The sequence below is a fragment of the Aythya fuligula genome, chromosome 2 (assembly GCF_009819795.1).
Source record: "Aythya fuligula isolate bAytFul2 chromosome 2, bAytFul2.pri, whole genome shotgun sequence".
Lineage (NCBI taxonomy): Eukaryota > Metazoa > Chordata > Aves > Anseriformes > Anatidae > Aythya > Aythya fuligula.
Window position 1 is genome coordinate 42,113,630 of NC_045560.1, and position 23,098 is coordinate 42,136,727.

Below are 23,098 nucleotides of genomic sequence, written 5' to 3' on the forward strand. Positions count from 1 at the left end.
TGTACATAACATTTTTAGTATTAAATACCTTCCCACCCATTACAAGTATCATGGATCTAAAATACAACGCATTTTCCTTCCAAGTATTGAGCAGTCGAGGCAATTCCACTTAACCCTGTTGTATTAAGCCAGATAAGAAGCAGAGCAGATTTAAAAAAACTAGGCATAATTGTATTTGTCTAAAAACAGTTCTTGGCCTTAAGAGGAGAAAAAAAGGTCAAGTAGTACTCGGACACCCATCATCTGCAAATCTGAGTAGCTTCAGCTCTGAATGGAGCACTAAAGATACCACCAAAATTCTTCTGTGTATCAACACCCAGTCCAATTAAATTAAGGCTTTGTTTCTTTAATAAAAGAAAAGTTAGTAGCCTGAACAACCACACAAATAAAAAGTCAAGGTTCTGGCGATGTGCAAAGGAGGCACAGTAAGGATAACTGCACTGTGAGAAGGACGATTCTGCGGCAGGCACCACTGTGCGTAGAAGGAAGCCCCTTTCCTACAGCATAAACTGAGGGAAACGGGCTGAACATCTACGACTCACTGTGTTCAGCAGCATTACTTATGATCCTTTTTAATCCACAGTAAGGCCCAAAATGGTGCAATCTAAACAGGACAGCGTAGGAGTGATTTCTCCCTTGCCGTTATCTAATATAAATCAAAGTTTTGACAAAAAATCTCACCCTTCTTATAAAAAAATCATATAAAAATGCATTTCTAAACCAGAGGAATCAAAGTTATTTGTAAGGAGAGAGGAAGAGAGAATCCAATCTTCATTTTATGCCTTAATCTGAGAAAAAAATGCTGTCAAAACTAAGCTCAGAGCTGTAACAAGTTTTAACATGACACCAAGTGCTTGATAACATACAAATAGCAAACAGATACAGAACTGGATTATTTTGTTTTATTCCAAGAACTAACTTCTCACTGTAATCTTTTAGAAATGTGTGCCATTTGCAAGACAAGTCTATCTAGGCCCCGTGCTAGATTCGTTCACAGTACGCTATCGCAGCTTTAACTTCTCCTGATGTACAGCAGAGGAAGACTAGGCTTTCTGTTTTGGAAATAGAATTAAAAACAAAACCAAAACAAAACACATTTCAACCCATTTGTTTACCTCTTTAAGAGTTCAAGCAGTAAGGTGCCTATTCAGAATCATTCTAAAACGCTTCAGTTCATTCTAAAAATTGCTTAGCTCTTGTGCAGACAGTTCTGATTACACTGATCCAGGTAATCTGCTGGACAGTTTAACAAAGTTGTTTTATTTTTCATTTCCCAAAACACATTCTCGTTAGGTTTCGGAGGACTTGGGAATACCCAGGAATTATCTTCCAGAGAACTCTTTCCATACGAATGGTGTTCCTGGAACGTTTTACCATCAACTGGAATGGGTCTCTCATCTGTCCATGCTTGCAGAGTCACTCTTTCAGATGGGCTTTTCCCATCTCTCAGCAGAGGGGGAGGTACAGCATTGCACCGTACTTGATCATTTTGGGAGAGTTTTTTATAGACCACCACCCCAGATGTCAAGTTCAACTTCGGAACATTCTTCAAGTCAACACATTGTACTGGTGCAGAAGAGGCAGCTGAAAAAAAAAGATGATAAAAATATTTTTAAATAATAGGTTATTTAGTGCATTTTTCACTTACTCCAAAATGTCCTACAGTACAGCAGGTTATGTTAAATCCAATGTTTTCAAGCTACAAGTTTGCAAACAGTTTTTTTTACTTCAGTAACTGCTTAATGCTACAAACTGAACACGCTAACTTCCTCAGATTTTGCAAGATGAACCAGAGATCCTCAAATCATCGTGTCTGAAATACACCCAACTCCAAGGAAAATCCCCAGTCCCCGCTTCAACACAGGTAGAATAATTTGAATATTTTTTTTTTTTCGACAAGACTGGAATGAATACTGAAACAGAAGGAATTTCCATGTGCTTGGAAAAATCGACCAGATTCAGAATATTGCTTCAGTAAGAACACACTTCTTCCTACATTACTGATTCTTTTTTAACAAGGCATGCTCTCAGGCTGCCAAGAGCCTGAAAACTCCATGAAGCAGGAGAAAATGCATGCTACAGGGTCCCTGTGCTCCTGTATTGTCTGACTTTTGAAAAGAAAGCCACAGATTGCACTGTTCAGCCATCTGAAATTCCAGGTGAGGTTTAAACCATATTAGGAAGGGAAGGATTTTGAAACGGGACAGCATCTACCTGACATGAAAGAGCTGCAACTTCAACAGACACCTGAAGAGACAGACAAATATTTTCAGGCAATGATTTTGTAGTACTACATAAATGGAGCAGATAAATGGTTCCTACAGTTAAATAAACTCATAGGTAGTCTTCTAGAAGTGTTATGAATCTCAAGTAGGAACTGTAATTTGTAACTTTAATTCTAGGGACAAAGAGTCAGTATCTCAGACAAAGACTGCAACTGCAATTTGTCACTAAAAATTAAAGGATCTTACCCAATTTGCAAATGTCAGCCAAAAGGACTTTCCAGCAAGAGAGACACCATATCTGAAAGATGTGCTGATAGATTAGATTTGGCCACCTCATCCTGACAGGCATAAAAAGCCATTCAAGGTCTATAGACCCTTAGAAGTTTAAGGAAAATGTAATCTACTGTAACATATTTGAAATACTACTACCTTAGACAGGTTTTACTCTCTGGAATGTTTAAACTAACTTATCTAACACCTTGGCAGTTTGAAGCAGCACACCTATATTCAGAATTGTGTGGCATTACAGCCCCACGAGTGAACAGGTGGCATAATTTACTTTTCATGATCCCTTAGGTTAGAACTAGTCAAACTCCAATGTTTGCAGTATTCAAATTGAAGAGTACCCTCAGCTACTCTTCAAGGAATAAGTTGTTTTTATTATTTTTTTTTTCCTCCTCTAGTGGCAAAACAGTTCATCCAGAGCTAAACAGAAAAAAGCCAGGTAAGTTTGCCGTGGTCAAGGTATGTTCAACCATAGCAGCTATGCAAGAGTACAAGAGCAATCCTTGACCTGTTTTGCTGGCTATCTTGAAGTCACTTCAGGTAAGATTTCTGTACCATGTCAATTGTTGAGGTACCTGAGGTAGTTTATTTAATGTTTTTATTATAAGACAACTAATACTAATCAGCAAAGCAGAAATTTGGTTTTCAATCGTAAATTCTACCTGTTAAAAGGGTAGAGCAAAGGTAGAAAGGGTACCTGCCCCAAGACATTGGGCAAGAAGAGAAAGTTGGGCTTCACGTGATTTATTGAAACGGCCTTTGAAAATAAAACAAAAACCCATGAGCAGATGTGTAGAAGTGGCCTCCTTACATAAGTGACAGCTAAGCAGAATCTGTGTGTTAACTGATACTGTTAACATCAAACACTCAGCAAGAAATACCGTGTTCCACAGACTTCACGCACCTTGAAAGATGATAAATAGTAATTTAAAAAAGCCCCCCCATCCCTGACACTATATACTATAACTATATAGTTGCTGCTATAAAGAGTGAAGGAAAATAGCTAGTACTACAAGAAAAGGAAGTTTTAAGTCAGTTCTACTCCCATTTTATATAAGCCAATATTTTTCTACCAATACTAACACAGACATATCTGCACTGCATTCAGCGTGGCTAACAAGCAAGGTAGACAAGGAAATAAATTCTAGTTTCTACCAAAGCTGTCCACATACTTCTGAAAATTTTCTGAGAAGAACCTACAGAGTGAAAGGCAAAATACCTTGTTTTTCCACTCAATCAAGATTGCCTTTTATTGTTGTGGATGTACGCATGCATTAGCAACTGCACAAATTCAGTTTGTTCACCGGGTTGAAGAGAAAGATCAGTACTTGTGTAGTGGCAAGACAGGTAACTCCAGGTTAAAAATAAAACCAGCAAGATCCTACACAATTACATCAAACCCTGACAGACTTCAGGGTTAAAAACTCATTCAGTTCTTCGTTTCTCCACTGAAGTTATTTGATAAATGTGTCTTAGAATTGAAGGAACACAGGCTAACCTGGTAACAATACAATCACGTCTAGAATGAGTGTTAATAATTTATCAGCCAAGTACCAGAGAATGATCATTAATCACTGCTGGCCACAGACAAAGCCAGTCATTGACCTGGAGGTGAATCCTATCATTAAGTCAGTGAGCCCATCAAAGCAGTTAGAAACAAAATATCTTGATCTTGTAGTAGATAGGGACATCCAAGACTGTCACTACTACACCAAGTTCAGTTTCTTTGACCACCACCTTCAGTGTTCTGAACACAGTAAATACCACAGCTCAAGTGAGCAGACAACAAAGGAAATAAACACCAAGATAAACAGACTGATTAGGTCTGGTCCCACCATAATAACCTTTTTGCAAAGCAATTGGATCAAGAGAAGCATACATGTAAAATAGAGAAAAACATCTGATGAACTGCTAACAGAAAATACGCTCCCCTAAATTGTTTGCAAGGTAGCAGCAGAAATAAAGCAGTTTTGCAACATCAGTCAGCAAAATGTCATCTTGCATAGCACTATGCTAGAAAATGCAACTTCTCTGTATGCTAATGTAAAATATATAGCCATAAGGGAATTAAAGTTAATTTTAAAATGCTGCCATATTAATACTTTATATATTCTATAGAGAGAAAATAAGACTTGCATTTGAAAAGATTTTTTTTTTTTTTTAATATGAAGTACTTGTGGTAAAAGGTCAAATACGAGTAAACTTAACACCTCAGCCTTGTGCACATAAGCAACACTTGACTGAGAAAAAAGCCACAAGGGGAACAGAATACAGTACTGAAGAAAAAACACATCAGCAACACCTTTATGTGTGAAGTTGACCAGTATAAGACAGAAGCAGAAAATGGGTAGGCTGGAACCATAATACAGCCTAGCTTATCAACTTCAATTGATGAGATTCTGATAAGATATGATAGCCAGTTTCTTTTGAAAATGGTGCAGCGTGGATCTACGATCTGTGTTTGTAAGGTCTGTTACTGACTTGCCTTTCTTGGTCGGTGTTGAGTTTGTTTTCAGTTTTCGTAGAACCTCAGCTTGCACTTCAGTCACTAGCTGCAAATTAGACATTTCTCTCTTCAGATCCCAATATGCTTGTTGCACACTTTCAAAATAATAATAAAAAAAATCAAAGTTAAATACTTGCCACCTCTAAAGCACTCCCATGCCTGCTAACATTCCCAAGGCTTTTTACCTGACATACACTGACAATTTCACTAGAGTACCATAATTCAAAATGAGCTGAGCAGTACTAATAACTACCTTAAACTGAACAACTTTTCTATATTACAATCTTTATAAGTTACATACATATATATTATACATTAAAATATGAAAGTCTTTCATTAACATACTAGATAATACTAATAATTTCAAATTGCCCAAATGGAAAGAAATATGAAGCTTATTCTCCAATATCATTATTTTAAATTATCTTCCCATAAAATTAGTAGTCTCAAGGGAGTATTTTTGTAAAATACATTAAATGAACACTAAATTGCAAGCAAGGTAGACTATTACCATTGAATGGATTTTGATAAATGACCCCACACACCATCATATGTTATGATCCTAGTCACATTAATTGATCACAATCTTAAATACTCAAAAATCAATATTTGGGTCTTTACACCATTCATTCTGCTACAGTGAATTCAGACTAGATTCTAGAGGTCCAAACAGATCACACATACACACACAGGGCAAAATAATTCAGCACAGTGTTTCATATTCAAGTCATCTAATTTAAATTAATATACTGCCTTAACAGAAAGGGTTAAAATTAGAAGATCCAATTTATTCTCTGATAAGACAGCATAATTTGAGAAATGTATTTAGCAATAACAGCACTGTGCCAACGCTGAAGTTTCAGATAATTAGCTAGTGGGAAAATGAAGAACAAAAATCAGAAAAGTTAGCAGCTTTGTATTTGAAGAAGTTCTGCTTCTGTCATCTTTACCTGTAAAATTCACTTGACTCTGAACTTTTAATTGTAAAATTTTCATCTAATTAAGTTGATGTTGCAACCATCCTTTATTTTTTAAGAAGTCTCAAAAATAAGATTAAACAAACTTTGGTTACATTAAAACAGAACTGTCCAATATTTACACATAGTCGTGAATAAAGGAACAGCTCAGTGTCTGTGACCATCTATCCACCATTCATCTCTACAAAGGCTGAGAGAGCTGGAATTGTTCAGCCTGGAGAAAAGACGGCTCCATGGAGACCTTATAGCAGCCTTCCAGTACCTAAAGGGGGCTTTTAAGAAAGATAGAGAGAGACTCTTTATCAGGGAGCGTAGCGATTGCACAAGGGGGTATATTGGCAAAAGGGTAGATTTAGGTTAGTTATTTGGAATAAATTCATTACTATGAGGGTGGTGAGGCACTGGCACAGGCTGCCCAGAGAAGCTGTGGATGCCCCATCCCTGGAGGTGTTCAAGGCCAGGCTGGATGGGGCTTTGGGCAACCTGGGCTGGTGGGAGATGTCCCTGCCCATGGTAGGAGCATTGGAATGAGGTCATCTTCAAGGTCCCTTCCAACCCAAACCATTCCACAATTCTGTGATTCAGAAAGAGTTTTGTAACATGAGTTTAGCTCCATTAAAAAGGATCTTGCAAAGGGATGCAGGTACCAAAATTCCACTTAAATCACATAACATATTTGAATTGTTTTGGGGGTTACTAGTCTAGAATCCCATTGCAAAGCCCAATTTTCAAGGAAGTTTCAACTAAAAAGCAAGGATTTAATGTGCTTGGGTGTTTACCCTATATTGCCTTCTAACATGTAACATAAAGTTTGAATATAAGAACTTATTTTTCCCTTATGTTTCTGTGCTCTGCACAGTTCATTCTGTATGGAAAAACAAAGCATTTTTAGCCACAAATGCACCTCGTATTTTTTCTTCTAATATAGAACTACTTTTAATCAATTTGTTTAGGTTTTTTACTATTGTAATTACTACAGTAAGAACATAAGCAGAACATATGATCTGTACATCTGTCTGAAATGTTTACAATTTTTTATTTTGCCACCAGTCCCCATCCTGAAAAGCACAATCAGAATATAATCATTGTACAAAAAAAAACATATTACATGAGAAGATTTTAGAATCACTATAGCTTAATCTGCAGCAAAGTAGATTTGCAAAATAAAAAAAAAAAATTAAATTGAAGTCAGATTTGCAGGCTGCTGACAAATGTGAAATAATTCCTTTCCAAAAAGTTCACTAATTGCAAATGCCTTTGGCTTCCATAAACAGCAGGATTGCTTGCTACAATGAATGTTTCACATAGGAGTTTTCGAGTGTTCCCCCTCATCCTCGTGCACAGATTTTTGGATGGACTGACGTATTCCAAATGCATCACACGCTCATTATGTGTATCATGTTACACTAAACGCTACACTGTACATATGTTAATTCTGATGGCTGCCACCTGAACACAACTTCTTGAAATAAATTTGCTCTGGAAGATCAAACAGAGCTGTTTTACCTTGAGGTAACACCTTTTTTCAGGCGTGTAAGACTGACTACGAAGCTCCAGCAGAAACCACAAGAGAAGTGTGAGCTAGCTATCCAGTCAAGATGAAAGGTGAAAGTATAATTTGTTTATAGCATCTACAATGTTATCATCATTATATCAGAGAACATATGAAAGAAATGTCTGTAGGGTTCTTTCAGTGACTGATTTCCTTTCCCATCTCTTCAACAGCCAAGTAAGCAAAAAGATCCTCTCTAAACAACCTGTCATTATGAAGGAGCACTCTACCCTCTTGTGGAAAATTGTGGAAGTGCATTGGCATAACCATGCATAAGAGATGCAGGTATTTCGTTTCTGCAAGACAAAACATTTGGGAACTTTATGGAAAAGAAGTTTTTCAATGCATGAAAGACTTAAGGGATATATCTACTATCTAACATGGCACACATACTGAATACAGGATAATATAGGACACTACCAAAAGCACAATTATTCACTATTTGAATGCCTGTAAAATAATGAACGCTTTCTGTTCCACTAAAACTTCAAGAAAATAATTTCTTTTTGCATAGGTCAAATATTGGTACCTCTATATTTAAAAAAAAATATCCTTCAATGTCTTCTAACAGAGCTATTATTATACTGCACTAAGTAAAAATGTATATTCTCATACTAAGCAAGAGATTTGAAGCCACCAGCCAAACACAGAAACCTCCTCATATGCAAAACAAAGAACTTCCTAGTTGATTTTTAAGTCCAAGATAATTTCATTTTCTATACAATATGAAAATGTAAATACTTTCTTATAATTCTGGGCTTCAGACATCATTCTGTCTTCATAGACAAAGGGAAAGAGAAGATGACTTTGCTTAATCAGAGTGTCCAGACTTAAAAGTAGATTATGTAGTTTGAAATAACACATTTGCGCAGGCTGCAAGAATATCTACACCCTCAAATAACTGTCTCTCAGTAAAATAAGTATAAAACATGAAAGATTTTCATACCTCTGAATGTCTTGCCTTTGGGGGTGGTCTCCGTTTAATGGCTTTCCATCTTGAGCCTGGTCCTGCATAACAAAGTGAGGAGAAGAAAAAAAAAAAAGTGAATAGGTGAGTCCAAATCTATCTGAAAATACTGCAATGAGTTCTCATTCATATTCCTTCTCTTCACGTACCCCTCCTGCTACCATTCCCTCTAGACAAAGTTATAACGAATTTGATACCAGTTACTGTGGCTTCAGGCCTACCAAAATTTCAAGCAACTTGTCAGTATAATGTACATATGGCATCAACCACAATGCAAAACCTGAGTAAGAATACCCATATAGAAAAAAATATATACAGACCATATATATATAGGGTTTTGAAACAATATTGACCTGTTGGATTACCCATTAATCATATTTCTCTCCTACACACACTTTTGAAGACTTTCTTACCACCACCCAGAGATTCAACTTCATTATTCAAAAACCTCAGTTGCAGTATATTATTCTACATTTGAAAACTACTTTTTTACTTCCTATGTTAAGCAGTTAGCAGGATCAAGGAGAAATTACATTAAAAAAAAGTCAGTTGTTCCTTCTATTTGTTCTTTACAACAAAAGCTGCTGGCATAAGCATTAAATAGTGTCATGTTTGGTATTTCTTAGAAACACTATTTTAGTCTTTTTTCTAACAACACTCATTCTAATACTGAAGTCTGCAATCTTCAATTATTTCTACAAAACCACATAAAGACATCACAACTGCATAGAAGTTCAAGTACACCTTCAGAATTTACAAGCTATTGCAAATATCTACAATAATTCCAGATTTAAGAGAAAACAACAACCAACAGTAATGAGAGTTAACAGAACACCTTGCCTGCCTTCCTGGTAATGTGCTTTATCCCCACCTAGTGGAACAAACGCAGAATAAACCTGACACAATACGGCTGCCGTGTAAGCACATCCACACAAGCTAGGAGAGTGGCTGCAGCAACCCTGTAAGGACCCATTCAGTGTTAAGAACCGAATGCTCCAGCTACGTATGCTTTGAGGGAGGCAGGAGAGAAGGACATCGCTTGAGGCTAGCTCTAGTCCTGTCCCTGAATGCCCAGAAGAGGTTGGAGTGCATCTTAGTTTCATCCAAAAGGAACCCAATTCCCCTCCTTCAGACTGCTCCATAATGCAAGGCACAAGGCCTGTTCTGTCTCAGATCTCCCTTTCATTTCCTTAACCAAACTATCAATTCCACCCACCTAATTCCTGCTTTCTCATCCTAAATTCATCATCCAATGCCAGGCTTCACAAATCTCTGCTCAATCTCAGAATGAGCAGTCAGGGATAAGACTGAGACTGCCTGAACAGTTGTAGTGGTTCCCTCAACACCCTCTTTATCTACTTGCACAACTAGTTCCATTCTCTTTTAGTACCTTACACTTTCATGTTCTTTCTATTCCCAACATTCTTCTTCTCCCACTATGACAGTATCTTCTAGCCTTCGCCATTCAAATCCTACTGTCTTCTCCTCCTGTTGTTTCAGCTGTTTCCTGTGGATACCTCAAGGTAAGGTCCCAGCTACTGGTTCCAGTTCTCACCAGTATCCTAGCTCAGCCCAGGATCCATCTTGTTACAAAAAAGAAAAGAAAACAAAACAAAAAACCTGCTTTTCTGACACACTTCATGCAACTATGCTAAAGAAATGTGTTAGAGCTCCTTAAACAAAGTTCATAATATCCTTAAACACAAGCATTCCATTGTTGCTCAAAAAAAAAAAAAAAAAAAAAAAAAAGACCATGTTTGGCTCAAATGTTCAAAAAAGCTCAGCCTGAGAAAAATACCAACATGAGCCACTTTGATAGGAATCATGACTTCAAAGAAACAGTAAAGCTTTATTTTCTGTTGTTCTGTTGGTAACATCCGGGTAAGCTCACCTATGTACATGCACTATTTCCACAAATAAGCCAGCCTATGACAATATTTAAGGTTAATTTTATTACAATGTTCATCTTGCAACCAATTATTTTTTGTATCCGTTTCTTCACCCTTTATTTTACTTGGACTAGGTAGTTAAAATGTTCTAACAAAGCCAAATCTATTAATACAAAAAAAAAATCATTAAAATGAAGGTACCTTCTGCTTATATTTTTGCAATTCCTTTCTGAGACTACTGCACTCTTGCTTGAGGTTTTCTAGATCCTGTTCCAAACTATGCACTTTCAGGTCACTGTTCAGCTTCTCTATTTCCCAGTTGGACTGATTACAATTCAGATTTCTCATAACTGTAAAAAAGACAAACAAGACAATCAGATTTCAGTCCCCGTTCAAGAAATACAAGTCCTATAATACATACAGTTTCACCTCAACCAGTCTACGCTCTACAGAAACCTTATCCTGTACTTTCTGAATAAACTGCAGTCCAGGGTAACAGAGAGACAGTACCACTGGTCAAGTTGTAGGCAGAGAAATAATCCATTCCCTAAGTTTAAAGTACACAGTCCTCCTTTCCAGAACTGCACTGGAGATTTTAAGTAACAAAAAGAGGAAACAACATAAAAAAAAACACTGGAAATGCAAAAATCAGTTAATGGCAGAAACACATAGCATATTACTGACTTGCACACTCCATACATGCTTTGAAAACATAAGCCTTTTCCCCTCAGGTGTGTATTGTTGCACAGTTGAACCAAGTGGTTTTTTTTGTTTTGTTTTTGTTTTTTTTTTCAAATTCGTATATCAAGAAGTTCCAAGTAGAAAAACAAAAGAAAAAGTAACTTCTAAACTTTTCCATTAGACAAAAAAAAATAATAATAAAATCATGTGATTACTATTAAGAAGCAACCTAATCTCATCAGTTGTAGGAGGCTAGCTAGAGGACAAGAACAAGACATGAAGACACTCCCCAGTCTTCAATGACATGGTGCACTCACTTCCAGATTTAACGATTTATACAAGCTTAAGCTACACTCATGTTTCTTAAACAAGGCGCTCAGAGCCCACTTAGGAATAAAACTGATTACCCAACAAGGCTTCAAATCGCATTTTCAAAGCTCTCTTCATAAACTCTGCACTTCATATCTCCTTAAACCATTATGTTCTCAACAGTTGCTATTATAACACGTAGTTTGCTCCTCTAGGTTTAAAAACATTGTGCAATGGAAGTACCACATCACATGCTTCAGGTCCTCTTGGAAAGTAATGCAATTCAAGCATAGCATTGCTTATATGAACCTTTCAAATGACTCCATTTGTATAGAATCTGAAGTCCAGTCCATAGATTTAAACATACAGACAGCATTTTCTTGTAAAAGCTATATATGATTAAAACTCTTAATGCCCTGAGTTCATAATATAACCACTAAAACTAGTCAGCATATATTAAGATGCAACCAAATGCATACCTTGCTGAGTTTCCACTTCAGTTTTTAGTTGCAAGAGCTCTACTTCCTTAGACTGCAACTGTTCATTCAAGGCTTTCAAGGATTCTGTAGTTTCTTTTTTCTATTTTCCAAGAGAGAAGAAAAAATAAAAACCTTGTGGAAGTTTTCTTCTCACATCTGAAAATCATTTTTTTCTAAAAACCATTATTTTTTCTAAATACTAGAAAAATATTGCTTGGATTTTTTTTTAAACCATTAGCCTACTCCTATAAGAAAATTAAGACACTTAAAACTATTGTCATTCCTAAATAAAGTATCACCGTGTACTTAGAAAACCTAAAGGAGTGATACCTCAGATCTTCAGCAATTAAAAATTCATTCTACAAGTGTTTAAGTCACTACTTAGGAAGACCTACTATTTTATCCAGTTTGCTTTTCAGATTATCTCGGTCAATGCAGGCCTCCCGATAGGCTTGGTATGCCTTATTTACTTGTTCGCGGCCAACTGAACTGCGCTCTTCCTCCAGTCGGGAGCCAAGCAGCTACAAGTTAGAGACAAGAAAAGAGATGAGAAATACGTTCTGTATCTTACAGTGAGAATTTTTTTTTTTTTTTTTAAGTTTTAAAAAACGTTAATGAAATACATTGATATGGACCAAAATTTTACAGAAGTACAAAAAAGACCATTTAGGAATTCTAGAAACCATACTTAGTCCTTGCTAGCCTTCTGCTATGAGTATTTAAAAAAAATCCACTAGTCATGATTACTTACACCGACAATTCCTTAAACAAATTTTTTCCAAGTTCTATAGATGGAAAAATTCCAAGTTCTACATTTTGGAAAAAGAGGTTTAAGCACATGAAGATATAACACACAGAAAATTCTGAGCAAACTAAACATTTATAGTGACTCATAACATGAATACCGTATTTTTTCCCCTGGTGTATTCCTATGAGGAAAGCCAAAGCAGAATTATTTTAAAAATACCTCTATTAACTTCCAGGTCACTGCTGTCTCATTGCCAGTTAAGGCAAACGACAAGCAAGGGGGAATAAGCACTACCAATAAGATTGCTCCCTTCTTTCTGACAGAGTAAAAGTGTATTTGGTAAGACAGCAAGAAGCCTTACAGACCTCAAATTGCAACTGTTCACATAGAAAGTTCTTGTTTTGACTATCACATTATGCTTTTCATTCTTTTTATTCTTCACACCTTCTATAAAAGAATTGAGACTTTTGAAAGCATTCAGTGTACGTAATGCAGATTCGTGATAGGTTTGTAAGTATTTTCTTAAAAATTAAGACGTACAAAAAGAATACAAAAATCAAAGCATTGACGGAATATAGCTACTACGAATATCTTTCAAATTAATACCTGGAATAGGAGAAAGTATGAGAACTCTTATTTTTACGGCTTGCTATCTCTGCCCTTTGCTTTTGTATTGACCTTCAAAGTATGTGTATTACTTACTAAGTTTCGTCCTTTACATTTCCCCCCTCAACCCTAAAAAAAAGTTTTTTACACGTATTTCCAAATAGAGGCATTCAGATAGAACATAAGCCTTAGCAAACTTCCTGACTTTCATTACACTTTGAAATTTACAACTTCGAAAAGGTAACAACCCATGTGTTTCTTGGTAAAGTTGATAAGTTAACATTTTTCTTACCTTCTCCTCTAAAATTCTCACTCTTTTCTTTAAAACGGAGTTCTCCTTCTCTGTCTCCTTTAGCCGCTTCTTGATGTCTTCATATGCGGTGACAAGGGCAAAGTGGGAAGCAACAGACTCATCTCCACTGTAAGCTGAAACAGGAATCTCCCCGTCTCTCTTATGACTGTTGTCTGCTTTCTCATGGTTCAAAATGCAGATGTCATCCTCTATCAGCTCCTCCATGTCAGCTGTTTAAAAAGATAGATGTGAGTCAAATTTTCGCAAAGACAAGGTCATCGAGAGTCTCAAGTCTGAAAATCTTCCAAATACTGGAGGATGTTTCTGCTTAAGTAAGACAGCAAGACTGAATATCTGGGAAATACCTTTATCTTGCAGAAAAAAAAAAAAAAAAAGACATTACTTGATAAAAATATTTTGAGTATGCATCAGATTTCTGAGTCCCCAAATTCTTTTTTATTAAGGTTTTACACCACCCTATAACCTTTGGCTAGTATGAAATATTTAAACTTGACGGACACGTCTCACTAGGGTTTTTTTCAATTCCGCACTGAACTACAGTAAAAAAACATTTCAGTTGTGAGAAACTGACCAACTACGTTTCCTGAGCACAAGCACACCAAAAGAAAGGCATCTTATTTGATTCATTCTTGAATGCAAATATTTCTACAGTTCCCAAAATTTTAAATGGAACACTAGCATTAATCCTTAAAAAGCCTACACTGTTAGCTACTCTCTAGTCACAGCAGAAAACATCCTGCCACACAACGAGTCACTCTTAACTGCAGATAAGATGCAAACGAAACATACTTCACAACATGATCTGTCTCAACATGTGTGCAGAAAACTGACAGTAATCTGACCATAAAACGGGCATGACTAGGCAAATCCACCTGAATGACAAATCTAAAGTAATGATTGCACTGAGCTTTTGTTGCAACACATTATTTAGGTTGAGCAAAATACTCAACAAGAAGGTAGTGTATTTTCTTGTTGTGCTCTCCATTACCTTTTCCTTGAACTCCAGGCCTTAAATGAGAAGCCCCAACAGCATTTTCCTTCACGTGACTAGTTATCACAAACAAGTTCTGGGTCATTCACATGGATTTAGTTCAAGATCAAGATTCCTCATCTTTATGTGCAATACTAATGTACAGTATTTGAAAGCATTTCTCCCCACCCTAAAACTACTGATGTTACTAGTAAAAAAAAAAAAAAAATCCTTCCACCCCCTCACTCCCAAATCCTGCCGTTCCTGACGACTAGATAGCAACCCAACAGAAACACTGGAATGAAAGAAATGAATGCAACAAAGACAGCTCGTATTGAACAAAAAAGTTTTTTCAATGGAGAACTGACCTGATCAGCAGGGCAGACGTGGACACTGGGCGGGGAAAAACCCACACCCACAGCTGGTGCCCCAGTTGTGTATTTGCTGTTTCAGTTACTAGACTTCCTTCTTAGACTAGGATATTTGTTCAGCAATATGAAGAGGTAAAGGGATCGACTGCCTTTGACCTTTCATCTATGTGGTCCCATTCACTCCTCTGTTTCTAGCGATGGAAAAGCTGCATGGACTGCAGCTTTACGAAGAGCTCTGTAGCCCAGACACAGCTGAACAATGCTGCTGTTACCACATTCGCCTCAACTTGCTCCAAGCCAGACAGACAACATGATAAAAGCTGTGACAGCTCGTTGATACTAAATAGGCAGCGGTGGAGTTGCAGCAGTAAGAAAACTATGCACAAATCAAGGCTGAAATTCCTCCAGTGGTTATCTTCAGGATGTGAACAGATGCACTGTGTACTGTATTACATATCCTAGATTGAAAATGAAAGAAAAAGCTTCCCTTGCCTGTCATTCCACCTCATGCTTACACAGCAAGACCCTTGCAAAAAAAGTTTGCTTCCTTCTGCTAGTAAGGATTTTAAAGCTCCACGTACAAGGTGACTTTGACCAAAAGCACTGCCATTCAAACAGCATTACCTGATTGAAGGAGGTAGAGTGAAGGAAGTATACCTTGAAGGAGGTATATTGCTGCCTTTATGACCTCCCGGAAGAGGAAGGCCTTCCAAGTAAGTAGGACTCCATATTTTCACACAAATATTTTTTATAAATTCAACTACACCCTTAAAGTGCACCCACTAGGAGGACAAGTTACATGTATACTTACTGATTTTTACGTAACGGCTGTCAGATAACCTACAGGGTTACTGAACTCTGGACTTCTGATACTGTTCCTAAAGCAGCACATAGGATGGTATTTTCAACGCAAACAATCAGCCTTCACCTAATTCAGAAGGGCTTCTAACATTATTTTTCTACATTTCAACGCACAAGTTTAACATTTCGGGAAGCTCTGGCACATGCATTTTGAGTCATCTTACTGCACACCAGGAGAAGACAAACAGCCTGCCAAACAAGAGCCTGCTTCTCCTGAGAGAGGTGCCCCACGTAAGACATCCCCTGTGAGAAGAGATCTGATGATGACACATTTTGGAGGGGACAGCGGGAACAGACACTGCATGCCTAAATGCAGAAAGGGGGATGTTCAGAAGGGCTGGTGGGATTATCTAATTGCTGGCTTCAAGCAATCAAAAAAGAAAATTCTTATCATGAAACATGCTTCTCTTGACTGGAATCTCAACAGCTTCAGCCAAGAATGAAAACTCACCAGGATATTCACATTGGCTTGGGACTGATGTCACTTTCATGGAAATAGATGAATGCCACCGAACACCAATTTACTCAGAATTTCAGAGCATCACATGGAGGAAAAAGCGGTAAGATTTTTACATTACTGCAAATGTGGCGTAACATCACTTAAAAAAAAAAAAAGCTACAGTGCAGACATTTCATAAAACAATAAGCTTCTGATATTTGGAGATTTCCCTCTCTATCTTAAAGGACATTTTTGTTTTTGAAAAGAGCACTGATCCCAAAACTGAAAGCAAAACAAACCATTCGGTCTGGCAGTAGCATGAGAAAATGTCTTAGCAGTCATAATCTGAAAGGAAGTCTTCACCTATTTCAGTCTAAACAGCTCCCCATTTTTCTCATAACAATGTTCTCTACCATCTATTTTTTAAAAAGTTCAAAACTTGCACCAAATTTATGGAAGCAAGAAATAAAGAAAAATGTATTTATCAAATCTAAGGGTATGAATTGATACAACATAACTTTAATAATTAACTTTATAAGTAAAAGGTCACTGTTGTCTGTGCTTACTAAATATTCCTTATTACATGTTTCAAAAGGTTTCAAATCTCATAACCCATGCAACTATATAACACAAACGTCTTAAGGAAAAAAGGTGCTATGACTTCCCTGCAGGATGACTCACTGATAACCCAAAGGTAAGTTACAATCCACACCTCACCAACTGCAGGACACTTTATATGGACACAGGGGAGAATTTGCAACAGAAAATTAGAGCAGCATTGCTGAATTAATCTAAATAAACCAACAAAACCTAAAAACAAAAAAAGGAAGAAGGCAGAAAAGTGCATCTCTATGCTGCAAAAACCTTTCTGACTTATTAAAAAACAAAAACACCAATAACAAAACAAAACAAAGCCACCATCAAGCCCCAAAGTAATTTCTCCTGCACCTGCTAAGCTGGTATTAAAAGGCCAATAGGAGACGTAAGCTCATACAAGAATAAAACCTGGCTGTTAAACAGTAAGATCAGCAGTTCTATAAAGGTTACTGTGAAACACAGTTTACCCAACTCTTTGCTGTATTGTCAGGAAAAAAAAACTAAAGAGATAACATGTTTACAAATACTTTCTTCACAGGAAGCTTTGTTGAGATATTTAAGCAATGGAGTGAAACTCTTAGAAGATAAGACTTTAAAAAATGGGATTGTATCTGTAAGAAATCCCTGACAACAGCTGCAGCTTTCAATTCTACTGTTTAAGCATAGGAATCAAAATTTAGTTTCTCCACTGATATATTACGTCATTTTAGAAAATCAGAACTGCAAAGGGCAATCAAGGAAGAGCCCTCTGAGACAATGTGTGTATTAGGTTATTCCATGAGTCAGGACTCCTCAAATCCAGCAGTGGCAGAAGGGCTTGCAAAACAGTTTGCTGAGTCCTGCCTGTCTTTTACTCCAGTTGGCTTCCTCAGAAGGAAGCTGCACACGTGCTGGGCTGCAAATGCCACCCAGCTGGCACTCTAAAAGCACCTGGGTGAACGTGGATCTCTGGTAACCAGTTAACATGAAAGATTTAAAACGTTAAAACATTTAAACTAATATACAGACAAGTTGTTAATGCTGAACAATAGAATTATTGTCCACCTCTGCCTACCTAAAGCAAGTTTACAATCCCAAATTACCACACATCCCAACCTAAGGAAGGTCTGTGACAAAGAGGCATGTTACATTTACAATATTTTTTAAGAGTGAACTGCACACTAAATGGCCCATGTAAAAGGGTTCTAATCTTTATTTCCCCAAATAAAAACACTGAACGACTACCAGTATCAGCACTTGTATGAAATGATTCATGTTCTCCAAAAGGAAACATAGGACAGGCTGTAGCAGTAAGTTCTAGCAGAAGTAATTATGTCCCCTGCTTACAAGCACATGAGTTGGAATAGATGGCACACAAGTTCTCTTTCACGTACTGCAGAAAAGAATGGTTTCCAGAAATCCCTTCTGCTGGCCATTGACACCTAATGCAAGTTAGAGAACAGCTTTAGGATTTAATATATTAAATATAATGCTTGGCAGAACCGCAGCTTTTCTCTTCAGAGAGCTTTACAAGTATTAGTCATTAACACCATGGGAGGTGGTTAAATACAAAACACATTTTACATATGAGGAACGCAGTTTAAATGAATTCCAGGATGCAAAGGCTCTAATAGCAAACAGAGCCCTGCACTAACAGATTTCTGTAGGCTGAAACCCTAATCTTGCACTTGGATCAGCAGGAAAGATGGTAAAAGCAGGATTACACGAAATTCTTCACAGTATAAAGCAGATTCCCATTTTGACCCTTCTTGTGCTCCAAGACAGAACAGAATGGTTTTTGAAATATTTCCAAATGCCAAATGCAAATAACTTCAAGATGGTGTTTTCCTGATTTTTTTTCCCCTAGGCTACTGAGAGTCTGAACCATTTTACTTTGTTTGCCTCTCAGACTCAAGGGGTTTGACTTCACAGTGGTGGTATGAAGAGGCTCCAGGTGTTAACACAGAGTACGATTTCTGTACTGGTTTACCTCGCCTTATGTAGAAGGGCACGTACATGCACGCAGGTATAAAATAAAACATTAAATTCAACAAATATATCTGACCCACAGAAACGAGTGTGTTGTAACCCCCACTTGAATTTCAGGATAGTTCAGAGGTTAGAAAGATACTCCAGCACAGCAGCAAAAAACAAATAAAAAAATACAGAATTCCTGCAGCTAACAACAAAAGCCCCACACAGTGTATGGCACACGGTACTTAAGCAAGACATTCACCATCCGAAACATTTGTCATTTTGCATCTCTCAGAGATCTCATGGTTTTTGTGATTCCAGTCCTCTACGGTCTGTTCTACTGAAACTTTCCTTTTTAAAAGCAGATAGCGGCTTCCTTTTTAGAACAAAAACTCTGCCTACATGCAGCCCAGTCGCTGTTATCTTTGGCCATTGCTTGTCCTTCAGCAACGTTCACAATCCTCCCTAGGAATCGCTGCTTACAAGGACACAGCTCTGCAGTTTTAATATACTCACCGATCTTCAAAACAACGCCAGCTGAATCAGAACTTCCAATTACTTCATTTTGCTGCCTCCAGCGCTGCAAAACACTTTGTCCCTAATCACTTTCCCTAACACCCATAAGGAAAGGAGAAGAAAGAGGCGTTGTAACCAATCAGATATTGTTCTCCAATATTTGAAGCCACTGTGTCATATAATCCTGTTTATTAAACTATCAGATTTAATCCTGAAACTCATTAGAAGCAATAATGCCAAAAAAAAACCACGGGAAGGAGCAATGTGTGTTCTGGCTGTTAGACCTTCCTAACATCAAACAAGTTTATTCAAAGGTTCCTGAGAGAATCATATGCTCTTGTGCTAACATTATCTGTTATTTTAATAGACACCTCCCATTTCAAAACATTTATAAAGAACAGCAACATTTATGAACAGTAAGAGGGTTGCTTGCTTGTTGTTGTTTGGTTTATTTCTTTTTCTTTCTGAAAACAACATCTTTTGTAAAATATATAATAGGTCCTACCTTCAGTTTTAAGTTTCCTCCCACGTAATGCAACTGCCATATTAAATCACGTTCAGTAAGTGCATGGGTTTAGTGACAAGGTATTGTAAAAGCCTTGTGTAACTGCATTAACTGTTAATTCAACTAGAAACACCTCACCTGTTGCAGCTATTAAAAGACGAGTTAACCTGCTTTGCGCTGATAGCCCGTGGTCATCCCGTAACTCACTAACATGCAGGTTTACATCTCATCATTTCAAACAAACCCAATCATTTGAACACAAGTTTCTGTAAGCAATTTGTAAGTGGCTAACTTTCAAGTTCCTCATGCTTCACTCCCCTTCACAAACACCAATTCTTCTCCCCAGATGTGTTGTCAAATTTTAGGAGCATCACCCATGTTGTATACTGAACACCACGTACCTATTAGTTACATGATTACACACATGACTGCACAATTAGCTGACAGCAAGTTGAACGTGAGTCAGCAGCGTGCCCTGGCAGCCAAAAGGGCTGACCGTGCCCTGGGTGCGTCAGGCACGGCACTGCCAGCTGGGTGAGGAAAGGGATTGTCCCGCTCCGCTCTGGAGTGGCCTCAGCTCTGCATGCAGTTTTGGGCACCACAGTATAGGGACATAAAACTGTTCGAGAGCCTCCAAATGAGGGCTATGAAGATGGTGAAGGGTCTAGAGCGCAAAACGTATGAGGAGCAGCTGAGGTCCCTGGGTTTGTTCAGCCCCGAGCAGAGCAGGCTGAGGGGAGGCCTCATGGCGGCCTGCAGCTCCCTCACGAGGGGAGCGGAGGGGCAGGCGCTGAGCTCTGCTCTCTGGGGACAGCGACAGGACCCGAGGGGACAGCATGGAGCTGGGACAGGGGAGGGTCAGGCTGGGGGTTAGGGAAAGGGTCTGCACCCAGAGGGTGGTCGGGCACTGGGACAGGCTCCCCTGGGCAGTGGTCACAGCACCGAGCCTGCCAGAGTTCAAGAAGCATTTGGGCAACGCTCTCAGACACAGGGTCTCATTTTTGGGTGGTCCTGTGTGGAGCCAGAGGTTGGACTTCATGACACTCATGGGTCACAACTCCAAATTTTCTATGACACGCAGTATTTTTAATGAATCTAATTACAGTACAGCACCTAACAAAAACATAAAATGGATTATTCTGAATAAATTGCATTTGGCTTGGGGTCTCTAAACCCACCATTGACTTTTGCCATGCTAGTTACTAGCCTGACTCTACCATTAGTTCCAGCTTTGCCATTTTAACAAACTCAGTCTCGCTGCCGCTCTGTTTTATTGAATACGGACACCTTTATCTGGGCTTCCTCTGTTTAAGGAACATGTAACAAAAGCCAAACCCCCACTGTGTTTTATCCCATTTCCCTCAGCCTTTTCATGCATTTGCATTCTAAAGAAATCAGGTATCAACAGCATGTACAGTAATAGGCCTGCACTTTTTCAGGTTATCACAGAATGGTTTGGGTTGGAAAGAACCTTAAGATAACCTCATTCCAGCCCTCTGCTACGGGCTGGGACACCTCCCACCAGACCAGGTTGCCCAAAGCCCCATCCAGCCTGGCCTTGAACACCTCCAGGGATGGGGCATCCACAGCTTCTCTGGGCAGCCTGTGCCAGTGCCTCTCTACCCTCATAGAAAAGAATTTCTTCTTTATACCTGATCTAAACTTAAAGCCATTACCACTTGTCCTATCACTGCACCCCTGACAAAGAGTCCCTCCCCAGCTTTCCTGTAGCCCCCCTTTAGGCACTGGAAAGCTGCTATAAGATCTCCCCGGCACCTTCTCTTCTCCAGGCTGAGCAACCCCAATTCCCTCAGCCTGTCTTCGTAGGAGAGGTTAGTTTTCACTTTCCTAAACACCCATCTATCATTGAATGCTTTCCAGTCATAACGCTTCTCCTAATACGATAAGAGCGTATACTACTGGATTTGCAACTTCGTATAACAGTTTTTCCAACACTATGAGATGAATTTATTCTATTCTTCCACTCTTAGTATACTAAATGCTGTTTGTTCATGCACAAAGTAGCTTTAGGAAAAATGCGTTAATTATTTTGGGGGAGGACATGGTGTGTATAAAACCCTCATAGAATCTGTTCTAGAGTTCACTCTAAGTGTTTTGTGTCTCTCCTGACCAAAACAATTTAAAGTTTTCTACACGTATCAGACCCAAGCTTTCCAATAAAAATAAGTGACTTCACTCACGTATCAGTACCTCAACAACTGCGCTCAGATTACCCACAAATGGGGCAATAACTTCCTACCCAAATTACGCCGGGATCACATGATTGACATTTATTTCTATCATGAGTTCTTTTATTACTAACCATTATCTGAGGAACTAAATGTAGTAGTAATTTAGATTTGTTTTGGTTTCTAGGCTAAAAATTCCAGGATCTGCTTGCTGACAGATACCCGGTACTAAGAGCTGTAGCAGCATTTCATTAGACACCCAGGAAATGAAATGTTTCCCATAGCCAACAGGCAGCTCTATCTCGGAAGAGCATCTGACCTTTGGAGCCCATGGCAGACTCGACGATATTACAACAATAATTCTTCCCTCACTCTGCTTTTTCAAGTGCTGGCTTTACTGCGTGCACAGAGAATAAGACGGGAAGGGAATTAGGGGGTCCGATGAGAAATGCAAAGCGCCCAAGACCACCCAGTGGCATAGTTTACAGCCCAAGCTGCTCACGCGTGTAAGTTACTGGATAGCTGATTTATTTAAGGACGGTAAATTCCCCGCCGGGTGAAACACAAGGATTTGAAGGCGTGATTTCTGCAGCTTTCGGCACCAGCAGCATGACAGCATCGCAACACCCATCCCCACTTCCTTCCTCCCGTGCACCACGGCCTGCAACACCTGCACTCCAGCCGCCTCCAGCCCTTCACCCCGCTTTATTCCCAATTCACACCAAAGCTCTCAGTTTGCTCCTTTCCTCTGCCGGACTCCCCTCTACCTGCCCCAAGCCCGTGCCCCCCGTGCCCGCAGAGCCCCCCCCGAGCCCCGCAGCACCGACCTCTGCGGGCCCGCCTGGGGCCTGGCGCCTCGCTAACGCGCGGTGGCCTCGGCGGCGGGGCGGCGCCGGCCGTCGCGGTCCCCGCTCGGGCTCCCGTGGGCTCCCATCGCCGTGCCCGGCTCGGCCCGGCCCGGCCCGGCCGTGATCCCGGCCCCGGCCGCCTCCTCCGTGCCGGGAAGTCCCGGCCCCGCCCCGGCGGCAGGGCAGCGAGCGGAAGGGGAGAGGCGGCCGGCGGCGCCTACAACCCCCGGCATGCAAGGCCCTGCACGCAGCACGCCGGGAAGGCTCCCTCACAAAACCACTTTTTTGTCTTTTTTTTTTTCCCCTCGGATG

The 23,098-nt window shown here is 39.2% G+C and overlaps 1 protein-coding gene across 1 annotated transcript; it reads right to left on the reverse strand.

Moving 5' to 3' along the window:
• Window positions 1-22,896, reverse strand: AZI2 (5-azacytidine induced 2). Its single transcript, XM_032181499.1, has 8 exons — window positions 22,766-22,896; window positions 13,517-13,746; window positions 12,266-12,391; window positions 11,871-11,970; window positions 10,603-10,751; window positions 8,492-8,553; window positions 4,996-5,111; window positions 1-1,584 (listed from the first exon to the last, which is right to left on the reverse strand). The coding sequence occupies exons 2-8, from the start codon at window positions 13,739-13,741 to the stop codon at window positions 1,190-1,192; spliced, it is 1,173 nt and encodes a 390-aa protein (XP_032037390.1). The 5' UTR covers window positions 13,742-13,746; window positions 22,766-22,896; the 3' UTR covers window positions 1-1,189.
• Window positions 22,897-23,098: the final 202 nt, after the last annotated feature.

Coding starts and splice junctions, on each gene's coding strand:
- AZI2 (XM_032181499.1), bottom strand. CDS start 13,741: ATGGAGGAGCTGATAGAGGATGACATCTGCATTTTGAACCATGAGAAA. Junction 12,392..13,516: donor TGAGAATTTTAGAGGAGAAG/GTAAGAAAAATG, acceptor TCTAACTTGTAG/CTGCTTGGCTCCCGACTGGA. Junction 5,112..8,491: donor CAAAGGCAAGACATTCAGAG/GTATGAAAATCT, acceptor TTATTTTGAAAG/TGTGCAACAAGCATATTGGG.